The sequence below is a fragment of the Camellia sinensis genome, chromosome 2 (assembly GCF_055761805.1).
Source record: "Camellia sinensis isolate YWXY chromosome 2, ASM5576180v1, whole genome shotgun sequence".
Lineage (NCBI taxonomy): Eukaryota > Viridiplantae > Streptophyta > Magnoliopsida > Ericales > Theaceae > Camellia > Camellia sinensis.
Window position 1 is genome coordinate 217,460,753 of NC_138962.1, and position 23,686 is coordinate 217,484,438.

At 37.6% G+C, this 23,686-nt stretch overlaps 1 protein-coding gene across 2 annotated transcripts; it reads right to left on the reverse strand.

The window, feature by feature from the left end:
* Window positions 1-268: 268 nt before the first annotated feature.
* Window positions 269-20,007, reverse strand: LOC114277989 (uncharacterized). Of its 2 annotated transcripts, XM_082917006.1 has the most exons (15): window positions 19,567-20,007; window positions 18,483-18,508; window positions 18,273-18,331; window positions 17,931-18,039; window positions 17,032-17,141; window positions 16,775-16,843; window positions 15,849-16,460; window positions 13,441-13,979; window positions 13,240-13,304; window positions 3,717-3,796; window positions 3,420-3,524; window positions 2,571-2,710; window positions 2,373-2,501; window positions 1,239-1,391; window positions 269-801 (listed from the first exon to the last, which is right to left on the reverse strand). In XM_082917006.1, exons 3-15 carry the CDS (start codon window positions 18,303-18,305, stop codon window positions 663-665), a joined length of 2,283 nt encoding a protein of 760 aa, XP_082773132.1. In that variant the 5' UTR covers window positions 18,306-18,331; window positions 18,483-18,508; window positions 19,567-20,007; the 3' UTR covers window positions 269-662. The 2 variants fall into 2 exon arrangements, with proteins under 2 accessions (XP_082773132.1, XP_028075756.2); XM_028219955.2 differs by lacking the exon at window positions 18,483-18,508.
* Window positions 20,008-23,686: the final 3,679 nt, after the last annotated feature.

Here is a 23,686-nt window from a genome sequence, read left to right on the forward strand (position 1 = left end):
GTTAGCCAAATGCAAAAATAGATTTTCTATTCACTTTCTTTTGTTTCACTCCATTTTCTATCATATTTTCACTTTCACGTTCCATCATATTTTTCACTCTAGTCAAATGGATACTAAAATTACTGTCTCCATATTTTGCTACCTCCTATGTACATAACCACATGACTACAGAAAAGGAACACCCAAACACGCCCTTACTACATTTGAAGCTATATATAACACTAGTAAAAGAAGAACCAATCAGAACATAATTACAGGCTTTGACACATGAAATGAATAATTCTACTTCTATTATTCTGTTAATAGAAAGAATAATACAAAGTTATAAACATAATGTAGCAAAGAAGATAAAAATCTAAAGGAAAAAAAAACCTAATTCCTAGTGATATTTCTCCGTTGCCTAAGCTCTTTTCTGTATAAATTTTTTTAAAAAAAAATTTGTGCACAGATTGATAAATACTTGTGACTTAATTAGCCATTTCCCAAATCTAAATACCCTATTCAATGAGAAGAATTTACAGCCAACTCCTTCAGTTGATGATCTTACTTGGTGGTTGCTTTGATCGATGCAAGCAAACTGTCTTCATCAGTCTCAGCGTCACCACGAATCGTCATATTCTGTCAAGGATTATACCTAGTATAAGTTGTCTTTCCCCATCTTGCTATCCACCTCTTGAAAAAGAATCCTGCCGAGTTAACTCATAGTTTGCATTCAGAGGTCCTTCATTCTCACCATCTGTGGTTTTTGCTTTTGAACAGAGGAAGAGGAAGGAAGATGTGTATATGGTAACATGCCACACACTGAAAGCAATTTTATGCACCAAATGAGAGAGAGAGAGAGAGAGAGAGAGAGAGAAATTATTTATAAATCCGACCTATTGCACACGTGGTGTGTCTCAATAGCAAGACACATGATCACTTTAGACCTGTTTGGTGCAACTTCTAGCAAGCTAAAAATTGATAATGAGAAATCACAAGCTTTATGAATTTTTTTCAACATATTTAAGCTATTTTTGCATCAAAACTTGCAGCAAAAAAAATGTATCAAACACTTTGGCTCAGATTTCTAAAATAAACGAAGTTATAAACATCTCCACAAGTTGCACCAAACAGTCTCCTACTTTTTACACAAGATAGTCATGTGTCCCCCTATTATTGGATGGGCACGCTGCCAAGACAACTTTTCGGCAGGTTAGGAAGAGGGAAAGCTTGCATTTTGTTATGATGTCCTATCATACCTGTGCCAAATCCAGTAGCTTTGGCTAGACTCTAGTGTCCAGCTAATTGCAGCCATCGCTAACACAGCGAACCCTGCAAGTACAAATTCCCATCGGAAACGCTTTACAAGTGTCATCATGAGATTATGGAGCCATCCCTTAATGGTTTGCCACCTGCGACGACAGATGTACACCCATGACTTCTTCAGAATCATAATTACGACTAAATATATTCCATTGAAGTAAAAATATTTGCATGAGCAACCACGAAGGTGTTCTAGCATAGTGCAGACATACCCCAAAAAACGTGTCAAGAGTACTCTAATTGCTTCCCGATTTCTATTAGTACTTCTAGCTTCATATATTAATATACATCTCAACGTCAATTGCCTTGACCTAACAAACAGCCTTGGAAGCTCATATGCGGAGGCAAGGCATGGACAATAGCAATGTTTAAAAAAGATTTTCCCAAAATAGAAAAATAAATTTAGTTTGGATGTCCCTTGAACTTAAATGGCCCATTGCACTTTCTACGATAAATAGGGTGTGTATAGACATCCCTTCATTTGAATGACCCCAATGAACTTTCTATGGATAAAATAGAAAAAAATTACCATGTCACTAATCATACAATCATTTTTCAGGCTTCCAAGAGTTACGAAGTTCATATTTCTAACATCACTGTGAGACGACCATATCATGTCTACTTGAAATGCTTACATAAAATATCGGTAGGACCATTCAGACCCATGGGTATTCAAATAGAGAGTATTTTATGTAATGTGTATGCCACGTGACCGTGCTAACGTGGTGTACATACTCTTCCACTCATTATTTGTTATGCGGTAAATGTGGGACTGAAAAAGTCACTTTGTGCTCGACCTGAGGAGCTGACTGTTAGGCCACGTCAAACTCAGGTCCCCCTTTTTACAACGTGACAAATAACGAGTGAAGAGTACACTTCATCAGCTCGGCCAGGTGGTGTACCTGTTACATAAAATACTTTCTCATAGATAAGCCCTAACTTTATATTGCAATTATACCATCTAATTGCAGCTTTTCGGTTTTGTATTTTGATTGCATCTTTAGCTCAAAACGATCTAAATCCAAAATCTAAATCAGCTTTCAAGATTTTGAAATAATGGAACAACTCACCTGTCAAGGATATTCAGAAAGATTTCTGTTGAAAAGGAAAGAGACCTATATTTTGTGCAAAATTCAATCAGCCAGGCAATAAGCAGACCTGAAGCCCCAATTGCTATTACAAGAACAATATTGGTTGAGCTGCAAAATTTAGTACAGTTAAAAGCCTGCCATTAAATACCATAAATTTGATGATAAATGATCTAATACCTGGTTGGTCCGGTTTCAGCCATGAGGGCAGTAACAATTGCTACAACTGTGTGAATTGTCCTCTTAGGACCTTCACCAATGTCAGCTAGGTATACAAAAGTGCTCACCACCGCCATGAAAGAGAGCCAAAAATCCATAAACTGAGAACAGGTCATGGTTAAATAGCCAATAATGTTTCAAAAATAGAAATCCCTCAATAACAATAGCTCTCTCTCTCTCTCTCTCTCTCTCTCTCTCAAACAAAGGATAGTCTCAATGCACGAGGCTCCGCCAATGCAAGGTTTGGGGAGGGTCAGATGTACACAATGTCACCCATGTATACAGGGAGGCTTTTTGTGGTTTGAATCCGAGACACCCAGGTCACGGTGGAGACCTAACATAGTATCAAAGCTCAGGTTTGGAGAGATCTTGGGTTCAAGTCTCTCTATTTGCATTCTATCTATTTATGTTCGTTTGCATCTCCACGTGCAAGATGGGGTTGCACATGGAGGAGGGTGTTGGATAGATTGATAAAAATTGTTGTATCCATTTTCTAACAATTTTTGGGATAATTGGTGATCAAACATGGTAATAGAACTCAAGTTGGAGGAGGTCTTGGTTCATCTCACCATTTGCCCTTGTTTTCCGTTTGCATTCTACTCTCTACGTATGTCAATTTGTCTCCACATGCAAGACACTTGAAGAAGGGTGTTGGATAGATTAATATAAATTGTTGGATCCATTTCCTAACTGCTTAACCTTTCGGGACAATTGGCGATCCAACAGAGAGGAATATGATAGTGATACTATCTCGTATTACTGTGAATAGGAGTACTTCCACATAGAAGTCATGAAGAAAAAAAATAATACCTGCAAGACATGATAACGTAATGGGCACCAGGTGCCTACATCACATGCATGATATAATCCACTAGAAATACCACTAGACATGAAAAGCACCCATTCCGCATATGCCTGCCGAGAAATGAAAACATTGATCTGGATGACTTAATATCAAAAACAGGGACAAATAATTTAATAGCTTACTTGAATGCCTCAACTTCATTTCAGGAAATTATATTATGACAAAAAGTAAATACCATTTTCAGCCTTAAAAAAAATTATAAAACATTTCCAATCCAATCCCAATGAACAAATGAATGTTACCTTCTGCCGAAGGGACCAATAAGCAGGAAGTACAGCAAAAGCATTGGAAACAATAAGGGCAGTTGATTGCCATATGTGCCCTACATGAGTTTTCAGTAGAACATCCATTATTATTGCCATGCCACGAATAAATGTTTTTACCAAGCCAAAAAATGCAGAAGAGAAAGAATCAACAAAAACAGAGTTCTATTTGTATGCTTGATGTGGAAACCATAATCTGAGCCAGCCAATAATTGACGTTCAAATTCGAGAAAAATTGGAAATAAGATCAGAACCTAACAATTATCCCAGAGTCACCTCAGATATGTGCGTGTGAGTGTGTGTTTGTCTGTGTAGAAGCATGAACCAGGCAGGGACGAAAGTTTTTCAAAATTCTTTTATTACGATTCAACTTTTTGAAAATTCTTTTATTGATGCTTTAATTCATGAGTATTCCAACAATATTTATTGGCATGACCCCAATCTATTTCACGTATTACGTATAATATCATCTTTATTGATTTGATGTGTAAATGCGATTTGTTGCTTTTTCCATATATATATATAAGTAGATTTTTTTCATTTATATGAATTATATTAACCAAAAAATGCCTTAAAATAACAATTTCATAAATTATACAATAACATCTTAATGATGTAGCTCCAAACTAGTACGAAATAATTGAGATAAGTATTAAAAAAATCACCGATATAGAACTATTGATTTTTTTGCTAATTTCTATTAGCATATTATATTATTATTTGGGTTATTAGTTTGTAATTATTCTATGCCTTAGGGCTGCTTTGTAATTATTAATCTTCATTAATATAAATAGGGAATGATATCCTAATCTGGTTACTCTAAAATCAGCATGGTATCAGAGCCAAACCCTAACGCTTAAATCCATCTACCCATACTATTCCTATTCACCACCGGCGCCAGTTCCTCTCTCTCTCTCTCGGCTCAAGCCGACTCCACCTTGAGGGGCTTCGGCTCAAGCCGAGAAGGACCCACGTAGTTTCGGGTGGGTTGATGCTTGTCTAGGGTTTCGACTCACCCTTGTTGGTCAAACTCAGCAACAAAGATCACTCTAGGGTTCGAAACTTACCTGGGTTGGTCATCCGCTAGTGTCGACTGCTCTTGGTAGCCCCTCTGCCTCAGGCAACTTCCCCTATGCCGTCATCTCTTGAACAGCTTCAGTCGTCGCTCGCCACTTCGTCACTCATCTTCAGTCGTCTCTGGTATCACCTCTGTTTGGTCTTACATCTCATATGTCGTGTAGGTGTAGTGCCTCTATTAGAACTTAACCACAGCACAGAACTCCAAAAAAAAAAAAAAAAAAAAAAAATTATGTTTTCTTAATTTTGTTATACTTTTACAGTGGTCATTGTGTCTTTTCTTCCACCACCACCTTCTAGGTTTGTGATTGCCACTAGCTTTGTTGCGAGTTCGGTAGTATAGTACCCATGACAGATTCCACCAGTGTGTCCACCACCTCTCCAACACCTAGGGGTGAGAGTTTCATTATACCTACTACCATACCTGATAACCCCAACCCTAGTTTGAAAATCACCACCTCTCTATTTAATGGTCAAAACTATCTAGCATTGTCTCAGAGTTTGACTATATTTTTGAAGAGCAGAGGGAAGATGAGGTATGTTGATAGCAGGATACAGGGCACCTAACACCACTGACCCGGGTTATGACTAATGGAAGATTACCAACTCTTTGATTATGGGTTGGCTTATTCATTCGATGGTTCCAGAAATTGGTGAGGGCTACTTGTTTATGGAGACTGCCCAGGATGTTTGGGATGCTGTGGCTGCCACCTATTTTCGCAAAGGGAATTTCTCACAGGCGTTTAAGTTGCGCCGCTCTATTGAGAGCTCTATTCAGGGGGAGCAGACTGTTCTTCGGTACTTCACCCTCCTCACAAACGGCTGAAAATGCCTTGATCACCTGCAGGACTATAAGCCTGTTTGCACTGTTGATTCTGTCGGGTACAGGAAGTTCATCGGACAGGAACGGGTCTTTAAATTTCTGGAAGGCCTAAATGTGGAGTATGATCTAGTTAGGAGTCGAGTTCTGGGTATGGACACTCTTCTTTTACTTCAGGAGGCATTTGCCTATGGACAGAATGAGGAGAGTCACCAGTCTGCTATGATGTCTCCTGTCTCTACTGACTGCTCAGCATTACTATCTACCCCTCGAGATGGCCTCAGCCTGACTCACATCCCTCCGTCTACCGCCAAAGAGTCTGTATTCTGTGATTATTGTAAGAAGCCGCAGCATACTTGTGAGACGTGTTGAAAGCTTCATGGGACTCCTATCCCCGAGGGTCGAGGTGATCGGTTTGATTCTAGAGGAGGTCAGTCAGGCCCGTCTAGAGGACGTGGCTCTTATCCCCGAGCTCATCAGTCTAGTGCTGTTGATACACTTGATTCTAATTCTGCTTCTGTTGGCCCGGCTTCTAATGATCTCTGTTAGAATTTCCCATCTTTACCTTCACCTACTCCACTACACACTCCACTTCACCTACCTCCACTTCACCACACACTCCACTTCACCTAACCCACTATCACCTCCACTACACCTACTACCACATTTTCTTCTATATATAGATTGTATAGGAATTGTAAACATAAATCTTGTAATACATCAATCAATAATACATACATTTTAACATGGTATCAGAGCAAGGTTAAAGATCTTGGTGTTCTTCGTCTTCCGGTGGGCGGCAACCTTGCCTTGACCGCCCGCCGGATCTCAACCAATTCAACTGCCTCGCTTCCCTCATCAACTGAGAGCCACCTCCTTCCCAACACCCTGCAAATCTACCCATTTTCTCTCTCCTTGACAACCAGCTCCTTCACCTTCGGCAATATCTGAGCAGCCTGCGGAGAGGAATGCAAGAAAGCAACCAAGGGCTTCAATTCTTTGGAAAGCTCTTTCAATGAACTGTCAGCTGCTTTCCGAGTTGCTTTACAAGCTCGTACATCCCCTGTTCTGGAGAGATCACGTAACGATGCTTCTAGCCTATCATGGATTGTCAAACACCGATTGATGATGTTTTGAACCTGCTGAATGGCTGTTTGAACCTCATCCCACTGCAGTTTTGCCGAGTCGTAGCCGTTTTTGCTTCCGAAATCGTCTTACCAAAATACCAATTCCCTCGACCTCTTATGTTCACTCTCATCCTTCTCCTCTCTTGCGTCGGCCACCGTAATGACCAGAACTCGCCACTGGAGAGTGTGTTCGAGGGAGTGCCTCTGATTTGTTGGCCATACTTTGTGGCTCAACAGATTAATAAAAGATTTGTTGGGGAACCCATCCTGAGAGAGCACCTGCGTGTGTTGTTTTTTTCTCTCTCCTACACTGATGCTTCCCTTACCTTCCTTTTCTTTTACTCTCTCTCTCTATTTTTCTTTCCCAGAGATGCTCCATGTTGTATAATCAAAAGAATGGTCCATGAATTGTGCTGGTGGGCCCTACCACTAGCAAAAGTAATTCATAATCATGAATTTTGCTCCATGACAATCGGCAGAGAGAGCACATGCATATGTGTGTTGCTTTTCTCTCTCCCATGTGACTCACCTACTGTAAAAGGTCACCCAATACACACACTCACGGGATTGACAGACCCACATGTATTTTCTGATGCCAACATTTATTTTTTTTTTTTAATCACCCCACTCCACTTTCTCTTATTTTAATATATCTCTCTATATATATATATCTATGTTTATTTTATTGCACAGACTATCATTCTTTTTCCCACTACCAAACTCTTGCTGATTCACAACTCTTGCTGATCCACCACTTCATTTTATTTATTATTATTATTATTAGTTTCAAAAAAAAAAAAAAAAAAAAAAATCCACTCACACCCACCTCGGTTTTCATTCCAGAAACTTGTCATTTTTTTTTTTTTTTTTTCATGCCGGGATCAACCCCGATCAGCATTTTCCACCCAAAAAAAAAAAAAAAAAACAAAAAAAAAACAAAAAAAAACACACACAAAAAAAAAAAAAAAAAAACAAAAAAAAAACCACATCCACAGGTGGGATTTTTCTTCTCTACTCTGCCGCCGGTCTCTTCTTTTTGCCTCCGTCCTGGGCGGCCCTTGACGGTACTGCCTCCGTGCTTCCTCGACCACCAAGCCAGTTGCCTCCTCTCTGCTCTTCCACTCCCGCATCTGGTGGCCCTCCAAATCGGAACATCACGGTGGCCTTCCGTTTCAGCTCCTTGTTTTCTGCCCTTAGCACGCTTATCTCTGCTCGCGCATCCTTATACATGCGTTGGAGCAGAGCCAGTTGGGAGTTTAACTGCTGCACCTCATTTGTCCTACTCTGCAGCCGGTTCGACAGGTTTGTGACCGCCGTCATGCTTTCCACACATACCTTCAAAGTATACTGATTGGCCTCCACATCCGAGAGCACTGCCATTCTTTGCTCCACAGACCGCATCGGAAAGTTCAACGGAGTATACCCAGCGGTGTTTGGTTGCGGTTCACTGGCCACCGCACCAGTTATTTCTCTTGTGGGCTCGTTCAGTTCTGGAAAGAGCGTGAGCAGGTTCTGGGTAACTGGACGGGAAGAAGAGGCCATGTTTTTGGGTTGCTAAGTGTTTCAGCGAAATAGCAATTTCAGACTGGTAATGTTCGGAAGGGTTGGTGACAGAATGGCAACAAAGTGTTCCACAGTTTCTCTCTCCGCAGAGGCAGAGTTTTTCAGCGAAGGGTTGGTTTCAGAGGTTTCAGAATGGTATGCCTCAGCCTCAGCCTTCGTCTTGGTTAAATAGCCGCAGCAGTCACGCGTATCGCGCGCCTCTTGCCGCCCGACAAACTGGCACGCCTTTTCATGGCACATCTTTTGATAAAGTGGACACGCCTTTTGATGGCACGCCTTTTGATGAATTGGGCACGCCTTTTGATGGCACGCCTTTTTGACAAATTGGGCACACCTTTTGAGGGTGCGACTTTTTAAGGGTCCGACAAGACTCTGTAAACTGTCCCGACATTTGATTCCGGTTAGCTTTTCCAAGGGTCCGACAAGACTCTGTAAACTGTCCCGACATTGATTCCGGTTAGCTCCTTTATGGGTCCGACAAGACTCTGTAAACTGTCCCGACATTGATTCCGGTTAGTTTCTACAAGGGTCCAGCAAGACTTCGTAAACTGTCACAACATTGTCTTCTACAACGGTCCGACATGACCCCATAAACTGTCTTCTACAACGGTCCGACATGACCCCATAAACTGTCTTCTACAACGGTCCGCCATGACCCCATAAACTGTCTTCTACAACGGTCCGACATGACCCCATAAACTGTCTTCTACACCGTTATGACACCACCATACAGTGTCCTCTACAACGTTATGACACCCCCATACAGTGTCCTCTGCAACGTTATGACACCACCATACAATGTCTTCACCACTGGTCTGACACGACCATACAGTGTCTCCTATCCTTTTTTTTATGTATTTTCTTGTTTTGTTCCTCTCTTCAAACTCAAGTTGGTTAGTTTCTATCCTCCTTGAGTTTGCGGGGGGCTGTTAGAATTTCCCATCTTTACCTTCACCTACTCCACTACACACTCCACTTCACCTACCTCCACTTCACCACACACTCCACTTCACCTAACCCACTATCACCTCCACTACACCTACTACCACATTTTCTTCTATATATAGATTGTATAGGAATTGTAAACATAAATCTTGTAATACATCAATCAATAATACATTCAATAATACATACATTTTAACAATCTCTCTAGCATGCCTACTCATGAGCTTGAGGATGTTCTGCGTCAATTACTGGACCACCGGTCTTCTACTTCTCTCAGTACATCTTCCTCGTCATTTGCCCGCTCAGGTAACTTAGCCTCTTCTCCTTGTGTTTTCCTGTCTCATAAGTCTTTGCCTTGGATTATTGATTCCAGTGCCTCAGATCATATGTCTGGCTCCTCTGATATTTTCTCTGCCTATAAGCCCTTTTCAGATCAGGACAAAGTTAAGATTGCAGATGGTACTGTTTCTTCCATTTTTGGGAAAGGTTTAGTCCACGTCACTCCTACCATACCTCTATTTTCTGTTCTCCATGTTCCCAACTTTTCTGTTAATCTGTTATCCTTGAGTTGTCTTACCCAGGATTTGAATTGTAGTGTGACGTTTTTTCCTGTTCATTGTCTTTTTCAGGATCTTGTCACGAGGAGAACGATTAGCAGTGGTAGTGCAAAAAATGGCCTCTACGTCTTGGATCAACCGGACAAGCTTGCTTATTCTTCCACCACGAGTCCTACTATCCTAGATGATTTATGGCTGTGGCATTGGCATCTTGGGCATCCTTCTTTTTATTTACTTTATTTCCATCTGGTTTCACAAATAATAATGTGTCTGAGTTTCTTTGTGAGTCTTGTCAACTTAGAAAACAACACAGAGCTTCTTTTGCTCCTAGTTTTAATAAAAGTTTAGTTCCTTTTTCATTAATATATTCTGATGTTTGGAGTCCCTCTCGTGTTATGTCTGTGAAAGGTCATCGATGGTTTGTTACATTTATTGATGATTTTACTCGTACTACTTGGGTGTATCTCATGAAAGACAAGAGTGAGGTTCTCTCTGTGTTCCGCACTTTTCATAAGATGATTTGTACTCAGTTTGGGGCAACTGTCAAACTATTCCGTTCTGATAATGGGGGAGAATACATAGATTCTGAGTTAGGACAATATTTTTCTACTCATGGCATTATCCATCAGACTTCTTGCACCAATACCCCTCAACAAAATGGGGTGGCGGAACGCAAGAATCGCCATCTTCTTGACATGGCTCAGTGCATGTGTTTTTCTATGAGTGTGCCTCGGTCCTATTGGGGCGACGTTGTTCTCACTGCTGCACATCTTATTAATCGTCTTCCTACCCAGGTCTTGCAAAAACAAGCTCATCTTCAAGTCCTCTTAGGTTCCCAGTCCTTGTTTTCTATTCCTCCCAAAATATTTGATTGTGTCTGTTTTGTTCATAATCACTCTCCTACTCGTGGTAAGTTGGACCCTCGCTCCCTCAAATGTATTTTTCTGGGTTACTCTCCTACTCAAAAAGGGTAAGTGTTACCACCCTCCTTCTCGTAAGTGGTTTGTGTCCATGGATGTCACTTTCTTTGAGTCCCAGACATATTTCTTGTCCTCTCTGGTGTCACAGTCCTCCCTTCCGGGGGAGCCTTGGTGTGAGGTGAGTCCTATGATTCCTATAGTAGAACCAGTTGTTCTTGCACCAACCTCTTCTATTGGGACTACAGAACCCAATGTCACCAAGGACAAGGATAGGGAAGAGCAAGTTTATGTTCGGGACAAAGACAGACAGAAAATTAACTGGATACAAGGGACCACTTCTGCTCCTCCACTGCCATCTCCTACTTCTGATAAGAGTCCAGGTAACTTTAAATCTCTTGAGTCCATTGATCTTGATGTTCCTATTGCTAAGAGAAAGGGTGTGAGATCTTGTACTCAACATCCTATCTCACATTTTGTGTCCTACTCTCATTTGTCATCCTCATATAAAGCGTTTGTGTCAAATATTTCCTCTGTTAGCATTCCTAACCATTTTCAGGATACTCTTGCTACCTCTGAGTGGAAACTTGCCATGATTGAGGAAATGAAAGCACTTAGGAAGAATGGCACATGGGAATTGGCTGAGTTACCTACGGGCAAACGACCTGTGGGATGCACATGAGTGTATACTGTGAAACACAAAGCAGATGGTTCTATTGAGAGTTACAAGGCAAGACTTGTGACAAAAGGGTTTACTCAGACATATGGCGTTGACTATCAGGAGACCTTTGCACCCGTGGCTAAGATGAATTCAATCAGAGTACTTCTCTCTCTAGCAGCTAATCTAGATTGGCCACTTCATCAGTTTGATGTCAAGAATGCCTGTCTCCATGGTAACCTCGAAGAAGAGGTATATATGGACATTCCTCCTGATTTTGAGGATCATCAGACAGAAGACAAAGTATGCAGGCTTCGGAAGTCATTATACGGTCTCAAACAATCTCCAAAGGCTTAGTTTAAGAGATTCACTCAGGCTATACTTAAATATGGCTTCAAACAGAGTCAGGCAGACCACACATTGTTTGTAAAACATTCCTCACGTGGTAAGACTACAACACTTATTGTTTATGTAGATGACATAGTTCTTACATGCGATGATAGTGAGGAAATACCTCTGTTGAAGAAATATTTAGCCAATGAGTTTGAAATCAAAGACTTAGAAAGCTTGAAGTATTTTCTGGGAATTGAAGTTACTCGCTCCAAGGATAGGATATTTATCTCACATAGAAAATATGTGCTTGACCTGTTGAAGGAAACTGGGATGCTTGGTTGGAAGGCATGTAACACTCCACTTGAACCCAATCAGAAATTAGGAGATGATGAAAGAGGAGAAGCTGTTGATAGGGGGAGCTATCAGCGATTAGTGGGTAAGCTCATTTACCTATCTCACTCCCGTCCTGATATTGCTGTTGCTGTCAGTGTGATTAGCCAGTTTATGCATGCTCCACATCAGATTCACTTCGAGGCTGTCATGAGAATCTTGAGGTACTTGAAATCTGCTCCTGGTAAGAGTCTTTATTTTTCAAAGTATGATTATCTTCGTGTGGAAGCCTATACAGATGCTGACTAGGCTGGATCAGTAACTGATAGGAGATCGACTTCCGGCTATTGCACCTTTGTTGGAGGCAACTTAGTTACTTGGAGAAGTAAGAAACAAAATGTGGTTGCCATGTCAAGTGCAGAAGTTAAGTTTAGAGCTATGGCACAAGGGGTGTGTGAGCTTTTATGGATCAAGTTATTGTTGAGTGATCTAGGTATTGATCAGACGGACTCCATGCGGTTATACTGTGATAATAAGGCCGCTATCAACATCGCTCACAATCCGGTTCAACATAACAGGACAAAGCACGTTGAGATTGATCGCCATTTCATTAGAGAGAAACTCACAAGTGGCACCATTTGTACTCCTTTTGTGCAGTCTGGTGAACAACTTGCTGACATTCTCACCAAGGGAGTTGGGAATAAGCCATTTCATGACATATTAGGCAAGCTGGGCATGAGAGATATCTTCGCACCAGCTTGAGGGGGAGTGCTAGCATATTATATTATTATTTGGGTTATTAGTTTGTAATTATTCTATGCCTTAGGGCTGCTTTGTAATTATTAATCTTCATTAATATAAATAGAGGATGATATCCTAATCATTCCCTAATCTGGTTACTCTAAAATCATCAATTTCTTCATAATGCCCGTGTAAGAAATTCTTATTTTCTAAAAGCTAACTTGAATTTTTTCAAAAGAGCGGTCTCCAATATTTTGGTTTCATTGTGGAAAATAAACTTTCAACCTTATGTTTAAAATACACGAACACGACTAGGAAGAGAAAGGCATAAAATAAACAAATCAGATTATGATAGCAACTTGAAATATGTTCAAAAAATTGACGGATACCAGTTAGAAAGGCTGGTTTGGCATAATTAATAATATAAGATTTACCTTTATGTGTTACAATTTCAACACTACAGTCAAAGCCTCCATGGTCTCGGTCACAAGAGCAGTAACTGAAAAATGGAAAATACAGTACTATAAGCCGAAATCACAAAGGTAAGAAAGAAATGAAAGAAACATGTCATCGTCTAGAAAATTCATTTTTCTTGCCAAGCAAATAAAATATTTAAAATAGGCTGAAAATGAAACCTGTATAATGTTAATCCACTTGCATCGAAACTAGACTGACACCGCCCGTGAGGAAGGCATCTCCTTGGGCATCTTTCTACTGAAATAGACATAGTAGTTAGATTTTTGGAAGCACCATCACCAGGGTTTAAGTGCCTCAACCCGAAACTCCACAGTCCGCCTCTAACATACAAGATGTAGAAACTAACAGTATCATCATCCGAATCATACAGCTTAAAAAACATTGAGCCATTGCTGCTGCTTGTTGTGTTTGCATAAAAGTAGTCCCAGCTGTCAAGAGACGGTAATCCACCATATTTGGCATAGATTTCATAATTTATCTTTGCATCTGATGTTAGTCGGATGTGGAGATTGCCTCCTGCAGCACCTAAAGGAGCATCCAAAAGAAAGTAGGTCCAAGCAAAATCCAACTTCCCCTCGTATGACGAGTTGCTTAAAAGGGTTTCGAGAGGGAAATCAGCTGAATCTGACGAAACCTTTCCACTTATTGGTAAATAATAAGATTCGAAAGTGTCGGATGGATTCTTCCTGAGAACTGTCTGCACACAATCATTCTCACTTTGTCAGTAAATTACTCCCGCAAATAAGTTTCTTCAAGATTCAACAAGCATAGACACTACGGAAATAAAGCTGTATGTAACCAGATTTAAGACAAGTATTTGGCATTCATAAATTTGACTTTCTTCAGGATTCAACAAGCATAGACACGAAGGAAATAAAGCTGCATGTAACCAGATTTAAGACAAGTATTTGGCATTCATAAATTTAACTAAGGATATAACCCTTGACGTAGCAGAATGGTGAAAAGGATTCATATAGCCAGCCCTACTTGATTGGGGCATAAGTCTTAGTATGGTTTGGTTTAATTGGCATTCTTAAACAGAAATACAACCAATATATGAAACTACTATTAGAACTGTAAATAAGAAAATGTGTCTAAGGTAAATTGCCTTCATCGTATAAGGCATGGCAGCATATGCTAATGGATATTACTAAACTTTATTAATATTTCAGCCAATTCATGGTTTCAAGTCAAACATTCTGAAGTATGAACACTTGTTCAGTTATGCCAAATTTTTTAATATAAAGGCACAAACTCCTTGGTCCAATATGCCTTCAGTATACCATGTTATGAAATTAAGGCTGAAATATATCACCGGAATCTATGAAGCACCGACACGTCCCCAGGCACTGCGTACGAGTGTCGGACACGTGTCGGACACGCGGTAGACACGTGTCCGACACTCTCTCTAACGTGTCTCTTTTTTTTTTTTGAAATCTTCCAGTCTGACACGCCATGGACATGGTGGGACACTTTCCGGACACGCCTAAGGGGGATCGAAAAGCCCTAACTGTTGGAGAGGAGGTAGAGAAAGAGAGAAGGAGATCGACGGAGACAGGGAAAGAGAGAAAAAGATCAACGGAGACAGAGAAAGAGATCGACAGAAACAGAGAAAGAGAAAGAGATCAAGGGAGGAGAGGAGAGGAGAGAGAAAGAGATCAAGGGAGAGAAGCCTAACCTGTTTCAGATCAATCCAAGAAGTTGAGGTATTCTGCTTCTTCTCTTCTTCTCTCCATCTTCTCTGGTCTTCTTCTTCTCCTCTTCATTTTCTTCCTCTCCTCCTCCCTTTCGTCTCTCCCTTTTTTGACTCTGTCTGTCTCTGCTTTTTGACTTCACTCTCTCTCTCCTCTATTTTCTCTTTTATATTTTTTTTTCAACGTTCTCTCTCCCTTTCTTTTTTTTCTTTTTTCTTTTGTTTTATACCTTTTTTTTTTTGTTAAACTTAAAATTCATAAAATAAATTATTTTTATTTTAAAAAACTCATTTTTTATTAATTTTTTTTAAAATTATGTTATTAATTTTATTATTATTGTGATTGTATAAGAATTAATGATTTTATTTTTATTTTAGACATATAATAAATAAATAAAATTATATATATTAAACGTGTCCCCAATGTGTCGTGTCTCCTATTTTTTGAAAAATTGCGTTTTCGAGTGTCAGTGTCGTGTCCCATGTTCGTGTCCGTGCTACATTGACCGGAATTTTTTATCAAAACTCTTCACCTCCTATGTCTTTTCCCACATGGCATGGTAAGTCTCACCTTTTTAAAATAAATAATAAAAAAACAAATATGGTGGGTTCTACACATACACACGACTTTTATTGGATGAATACACAGGACTGGCGAAATAAATCAGGTAATAAATAGCATTTCCCCATGAAATTTCTTTCTCACTATGCCTAAGGTCAATTTCAGCACCACTATACACAAGCAAATTATCCAACTTGGAGGATATGCATTGAAACCAAATATAGCATCAAAGCAATTATCGAAATTCAAAGTAGATGAAAACCTAAATTGAAATAGGAAATGCAGACAATACGAATAATGAGTAATCCCACCTGAAGAATGTATCTTTCCCATGTACAGTTCAATCCAGCCTTACCCTCAGGACATTGAAGCATCAGCCAGTCCAATGAATAGCAAACAGTCACATTCATGCCCTCAAACCCTCCAATTTCACTTGACAAATTAACAAGATGAATTGCAATGTACCAACGACCAACTTTCGGAGAGCGTATAACCAAAGGGCCTTCACTGATGTTGGAGGAATAATCATGCAGAGTGGGCAGTGGTATTGCACCTTGACGTGCATAACACATCAAAATAATTCCACTATCATTCCCAGTACCATTGGACGAAGTTGTTTCATTCAATCTCACATTCATTGCCATTATGGTTAATTGTTCTGCTATCCCCGCTACATCCAAGGAGTAGATTTTCGGTTCACTGACTCCATGACAAGAATTCTGATCTGAATTTCTGCAAAAGACCACATTCTCTGTTGTTTGATTGTACAATTTAGCATCTAGGAGATTTTGGGTTAAATTGGAGCTATCAGCACAGGAAAGCAGATCAACTGTTTGGTTGCAATATTGGCCCGACAGCGTCGGGGCTGCACATCCTTCCACACTTATATTGCCACTGACTGAGTATGTTGAACCTCGATTAATCTGCAATGTCAGAACAGCATTATTAAAAGTTCCTTCCAATTTCATATACAAGTTTAAAATGTCACTAATCACAACAAATGAGGTACCCAAAGAAAAAGAGTTTTTCTTTCTTCCCTTTTTTTTTTTTCCCGTGTAATGCAATGTGAAAACGACATACAGCAAGAATAAATTAGTGGATGAAACATTATCAAAAGGAATAAGGTACCCAAAGAAAAATACATACACAACACAATCAAACAAGAAACGTATCACAAAAATGAAGCGAAGAAGATATTGAGCATCATTACATCAGTTTAACAAAGATTAAAGAGTACCATCTTTGACTGTGTCCTCGCAGGTCCGATGCCATTAAATAGGCCCCAATACCAGACTCCGGGAGAGATCTGTATAACAACTTTGTGTGTCAAACTCACTTTAATTAACTGGATGACAAATACAACCAAAAAAAAAAAAACTAAGGAAAGTATTTATCATATACTCTATGCACTGCCACACTGGTGCATAACCCTCCTAGTTACACATAAAAGAAAATTACACTGAAGAGTGAATATTCAAACATTTAGAAATGAACCTGCTCATTCGTCAGAATCACAGATATATTTTTCTGGAGGGGATAGCACAGTTCTGCATTCTGAAGACCTTGAATGTCTCCAAAAGATCCATTTGATATAGGATCTAAAACTGCAGTGAGAAGAGAAACACATCTAAAACATAGCGATTGGAAGATAAGAAGTGAAGAAAAGAACAAAAGAAACAAAGAAAAAACAATTCTCAATTGATTCAAAAGATAAGCACAAGTAAAAAAACAAAATAAATAAAAACACCCACAAACGGATAAGCACTTTAATGGAACCATGTTAAATAATGGTCAAAAACCAACAGAGTTATGAATAATAAGTTGGGGTAGGGTGGATCCTAGTAAGTACTAGACACTACCACTCGATCACGAATCTGAGTAAAGGTATTTTGGTATTCCGCACATGTGACTTGTAGCCCTACTTATGTGTGTATACCATTTGCAAATCCTTTGATCAAAGTGAAACTGTAGTGACTATGGACATAATCCTAGTTTTGGAGTGAACCACATAAATCTTGTGTTCTTCTGTTCTTGTGTGTGCGCAATTTACAATTCTTGATCATTTGTTTTTCTCTGTTTTTCGTGTTTCATTAATCCTAGTTAGGTGTTCTACAATTCCTAACAGAACATAGCAACATGAACAAAATCCTAGGAAGATTTGAGTATTGATGTGACTTCATTTAAAATGAAAACCAATTTTTAGGACATAAAAAGATGTGTAATAGGTTCAATTGTTTATTAAATGCATTCATGCGCAAGTGATGATAACCCCATAGAAAACATGGACTAGATAGAGATGAATGCAAAGGACTCAAGTAAACAACAAAAATTTCGATAAGGATTTAAGGGAATGTGAAATATGAATTAAACAAGTTTATCTTGGTAACTTTTACCTAAACCTGTCAAAGAAGTGTTATAAGCATCTGGCAGAGGGGGGCTCCCTTCTCGTAAGCATATCACTGGTAGCGTACTTGTGGGAACTTTCTTAATGCTTTTTGTATCCTGAAAGAATTTGAATTATGCACATGAGAAATCCAAAGGATAACAATCAAACAACTGTAGGAAAACTCTAATTTCTATATAAAAGTCAAGAAAACACTTTCTTGGGGGGCGGGAGGGGGAGGAGAGGATAACTTGATTGCAACAAAACAAATCGAAAGTCAGGAAGTAGCTATCAAACATGTTTATTGTACATTGGACAAGCAAACTGGAGAAAGTTTGATAAGAATACTTACAAGGTCTACATCTGACTCCAGCGCTATAGACATTGAAGAGAACCATTGAGGCAAATCAACTGCAACAAGACACAAAAACCAAAGAAATAAATCAACCACTAAAAATCTCTAGTTCATCATGACTTCTGAAATTACATAGTGATATTAAGATAGAAAAGAGAGCTAAAGAATGAAATAATAAGCATGGTCTTTTGTAGTGCATACACGGACCTGAAACCGCTTTATTGGAGGTCTAACTATTTGCAGCCGAAAGTGAGAGGCAAACCGGGATATACACCAAAAATAACAGTAACATAAAAATCCAATGTTCGCATAAAACATAAAAATGATTAGTTACAAAAAACAAAAAACGAGGAGAACAAAAACACAACCAAACAGGGCTATTTCTAGTTAGATACAAGGATCACCTGGTTGAATCCTTTCTCTTTCTTTGTCTAAAATTTATTTAAAATTATATCCACAATTTTCTACAGAAAGTAAAATCCCAAGAAAAAAAAAATTAAACAAAACATAGATCTTAAATCTTTTCGAATAACTTTACCAATTTTAATGTTCTTTAAGAAATAAACTACTCGGCCACATCCCATTAATAAACCAAAAAAACCTCAAATCCAAAAACCCAAGTCAACGGCAAGGTTCGGAAACTATTTGCCTGAATTCATTTACTTTTTATAATTCTCCCCTCTTAAACCACAATGTGATATTAAATTAGAAAACAACAGAACAAAGCATGTGAAATCCATCATATAATATTTCACATAAACAACAAAACACAATACATATAATAGCATAAAAACTAAACAGCAATTGAATACGCAATTGAATACCCATTCAATCACATGAACAAATTCTACAAAAATCATTACAAAATTAAATTAAATTAAATTCCCAGAACCCATTAAAAATTACAAACAACTTAATTAATCAAATTCATTAATTAAAAATCCAATCAGCACCATATACATTAATAAATGAATGAGTATACATGCAAAACATCTGACATAACAAATTCGACAAAAAAAAAAAAAAAACATAAAAAAAAATAAAATTCTGACCTCGACCCATTTCAGCTAATAACCTAACCCATTAAAAATTAGTAAAGACTGACATAACAAATTCAATAAAAAAACCATTTTAAAATAAAAAGATCAAATTTTGACCTCGACCCATTTCAGACAATAACCCATTAAAAATTAGGAACAACTTAATTAATCGAATCCAATCGTCACCATATATATATATATATATATATGTATGTATGTATATGTATAAGAAGAGTATACATGCAAAGTACCTCTGATGTAACGCCATTGGTAGGGTTTAAGCTCAATTCTGGAATAACAATAGCTCGAAACGGTGAAGGAATTGTACAGACCACCGCGTTGTTGTACTTGGTCGTACGAGAAACAGTGGCCGAGAAAACATAAAAAAATTATAGACAAGTATGTAAGGCAGAACAGATTCAGATAACAAGGGCCCAGAATCGAATTCGAGGCCATTGTTTGATGATTGAGAGAGTTTTATGAAATGGGTTTTGATTAGTTTAGTAACATGAATGTTGGGTTGAGTTTAGAACATTAAGAGAGGAGTGAAGAGAAGAGAGAACACATCTTGGTTGAGTTTTGACCCGTGTGTGTTTCGTATGTGTGTGTATTGTTGTACAAGATTGAAATTGAAGACTCCCATTAGATTACGCAAATCTAAAATTGGGACTCTTCATTTAAAAAGCACAGAGGGTGTGATTATGATTAGGTCCTCATTTATAATAATCAGAATAATAATAAGGGAAATGATTTGTAGCCCTAAAAACCTCACCCCTAATCCCCCTAATTTCCATTTCTGGCAACTGTTTCCTTTTTTTTTTTTTTTTTTACTTAATATGGAAATTAGGGGGATTAGGGGATGTTTTTTAGGGGGATGTAGCATGACCCTAATAATAATTAATTAATATGTCATTATCGGATTGTTTTTTAAATGTTCTGTATAAGAATTAATTATGGTAGCATATAGTTTTTTTCTTTGTTTATTGGGTTGGGAGAGTGTTAATCTATGGGGGCGTGATCATAGTTTGTTCAAAAATGTTAACGCTTCGTTTGGGAAGTTAAGTTTGAAATTTTTTTTAGTCACAAAAAAATAAAATAAATTTTTTAATTTAATAAGTTAAAATATCACATTCAATTCATAATTATTACATTATTTTTTTTATAAAAAGTTAAAAAAAGTCAAAAAAATCAAAAACTCTTCCTAAACAAGACTTTTTAGTCACAGGCTAAACTAACCAAAAAATCAAAAAGCAACCTATTTCCCAAACGAACCCTAAATGTCTTAAATTTTTTACCAAATATTCACATTTAGGGCTCGTTTGGCATGTAATATTTTTAGTTTAAAAGTCAAAAAGTTATTAAAAAAATCAAAACGCCTATAACTTATTCTAAAAAGTTAAATATTTTATTTTCTTTATACTTTTTGCATATATTTTCATAAAAAATTAAAGTCATTTCAAATATACTAATTTTTTTATCTTATATTTTAGTCAAAAAATTATAAAATTACTAAAATAGTATGTTCCAAAACGAGGCCTAGTGTTTCTTTTGTCCCAAAATATAGTTTTTTTTTTTTTTTTTTTTTTAGAGAATTTAACTTTTTTATTTTTGTAATACAATTATTATACTTCAAAAATATTAATTTTTAAAACTATCATTTGATTTAAAATATTTTTTTTTGAAAATATCAATTGTTATAATTATATTTTTTGTGTATATTAATATTAATAAATTTAAAAAAATGACAAAATATGAAATTCATGTTGTTTTAATTCTTAATTTTTGAGAAACAACCAATATTTTTAGATAATAAAAAATAAAATAACAGACAAATATGTTAAGACGGAAGGAATAAAATATATAATTAACATTGCTCGAGTTTGTTTTCTTGGCTTTGTTCCATTGCTTGAAAAACAAACATTTTTTTTTTTAAATGTGTCATTTTTCTTATTTTTCAAGTCTTTATTTGGAATAATTTAAAAGTAAAAATTCAAAAATTTAAAAATAAATACTTAATCTTTTTAGTTTTATTTTCTTCAATGGACTTTTAAATTTTTTTTTTTTAAAGATTTATAGTTTAGTAGATCTAAAAATGAAAAAAAAAAATGTTTAGTAGAAACAAAAATATCGACTAAAAAAACTACTAAAAATAATTGTCAGGCCCTCAAAATGACATGGGAAGAGTTCCATGTGATTGCTAACTCCAAAGGGTAAGATTAACATTGCCATTAACGTAGGATTCATAATCAAATCTCATGAATTAAATGATTAAAAATACTATTTTATTTTTACTTTACCGAAATAAGAAAAAAAAACTATTTTTATAATGAGGGATTTAGTGTAATTTAGTTCCATTCAATTAACATCAACACACTAATACATAATTAAACACAATTTATTTTACTTTGAACTTAATATCATCATATTAATAATTTTGTCCCTCAATGCAAATCAATTTAATTCAACAATCAAACATGTAAGGTTACAAATCATAAATTATAGCATTAACAATGTTAGGATATCTATAAACCTAAGGCTTTATTTGGGAAGTGGATTGACTTTTTAATTTTTTTACATTTTAATTATTTTAATCTAGGATTAAAAAGTTCATTTGAGTTGACTTTTTTGACTTTTATGAGAGTAAAAGTGAAATAATTATAATTTAAGGCATGGTTTGGCAAGTGGGTTTGGATAGGTTTGCGGCTATTTTAATCCTAAAAAACAAAATAGGCTATTTTAGTGTCACGACCCAAACCCACCCCTATAGGTTTAGCACCGTAACCGGGCAGTAATCCGTGATTACCGAAAGTCTGCTTAACAGTAATGCCAGTAATATAGAGTAAAAAGGTTGGCGGAAGCCAAAACAATAAATAAAAGATGCCCAATGAGCTGTGACAGTCTGAATGCAAAAAGACTTTTTATAAACATGCCACATTGACAACCAAAACATATATATGCAACATATACACAAATATCCATGTCAGGGATCAAATCCCTAACTATAACTGTACAGTCAAGTCTTGTTCAACTATTACAAAACAGAAACAAAAGGGTGAATTTGAACACCCCAAAACAGTCGTAGCTTGAACGAACTTGGAACCTTGAGATGAGGCACGGTGGTTGGCTTGACAAAACAAGAGCTAATCCGACGCTCCTAGCTCCGGTTCGGTCCCTGGACACCTACATATATATATAAACAGTGAGCTAAAGCCCAGTGAATAACAGTTATGTAAAGCGGTTAAGAATGAATGTCCTTTCAGTAATTAAACAGTCATATCAGTCACTCAGAAACCATAGCAATCATATGTGGTGCATCACATAGCAAAACAGTACAGTAGGTCTTAACAGACCGAACAGTCAGTCGATGGCTATCATAACAGTAACAATAGTGGTTCCAAGCATGGGAACCAACAGAGATCTTTGTGATAGTAGCAGTAACAATACAGCAGCAGTAAATTGCTACGGATGCCACGGATACAGTTTACAAATAGGACAAACATTCATTCATTGAACAATAGCATTTCAGTAAGCAGTACAGTTGATCATTCAGAAAATAATCATAATTGAACATATCTTTACAACATTGTTACTCACAGAGCACTGAGCTAGAGACAAGCTAACGAGCGTCCTCAGATGTCAACTCTACAGTTGCAGAACGAACACACACTCAGGATTAATAACTTAGCCCCTAACTATACAGGTGTGGTTCTATAACATTATCTTCATTAAGATGCCTTAAACTTGGCCTAGGAATGCCTAGTATGGAATGAGGATGCAAAAATGCACTTTAAAACACTTTTCAAATTTTTGCTAAAACAAGGGTCTCGCTAGAGCGTGGCTTTCTACGCTCGAGCGGACATGTAAACAAAGGAGCTTCGCTCGAGCGTGAATTCCCTCGCTCGAGCGGATTGTAAACTCATGAGAAAAGTACTAGATGCACGATTTTCACAATTGACGGACGCTCGACCTCCGCTCGAGCGTGAGACTCAGATCCTCGCTCGAGCGTGAATTCTTTTGCTTGAGCAGACTGCAAAACATATGAACTTCTGGGCATATGCATTTCACACTCGAGCGTGACTTCCTACGCTCGAGCGGAAGTGTATGTACTCAAAGTGTATGCTCGAGCGTGAAGTCCTCCGCTCGAGCGTGGATCTAAATTTGGAATTTTCAGATTGATCCTCAAGCAGAAAACTCAACTTTTAAGGCTTCAAACTCGATTCTTTTGGGCTAATTTTTGGAAGACACTTGAAGACTCATAGTATAACATGTTTCAAAGATCAATTTGTAAAATCAAAGCCCATAGGTAAGTCAATTGAACACAAATTCAAAGGAAACTTGAAGAACAATGCAAGAACATCGCATGCAAGTGTT

Excerpts from the sequence above, each read along its gene's own strand:
- LOC114277989 (XM_028219955.2), bottom strand. The coding sequence starts at position 19,771 with ATGGCCTCGAATTCGATTCTGGGCCCTTGTTATCTGAATCTGTTCTGC. Across the intron at positions 1,392-2,372 it reads TTTCTGAATATCCTTGACAG|GTGGCAAACCATTAAGGGAT; the intron begins GTGAGTTGTTCC and ends CTGTCGTCGCAG. Across the intron at positions 802-1,238 it reads AGCTACTGGATTTGGCACAG|TGTGTGGCATGTTACCATAT; the intron begins GTATGATAGGAC and ends AATTGCTTTCAG.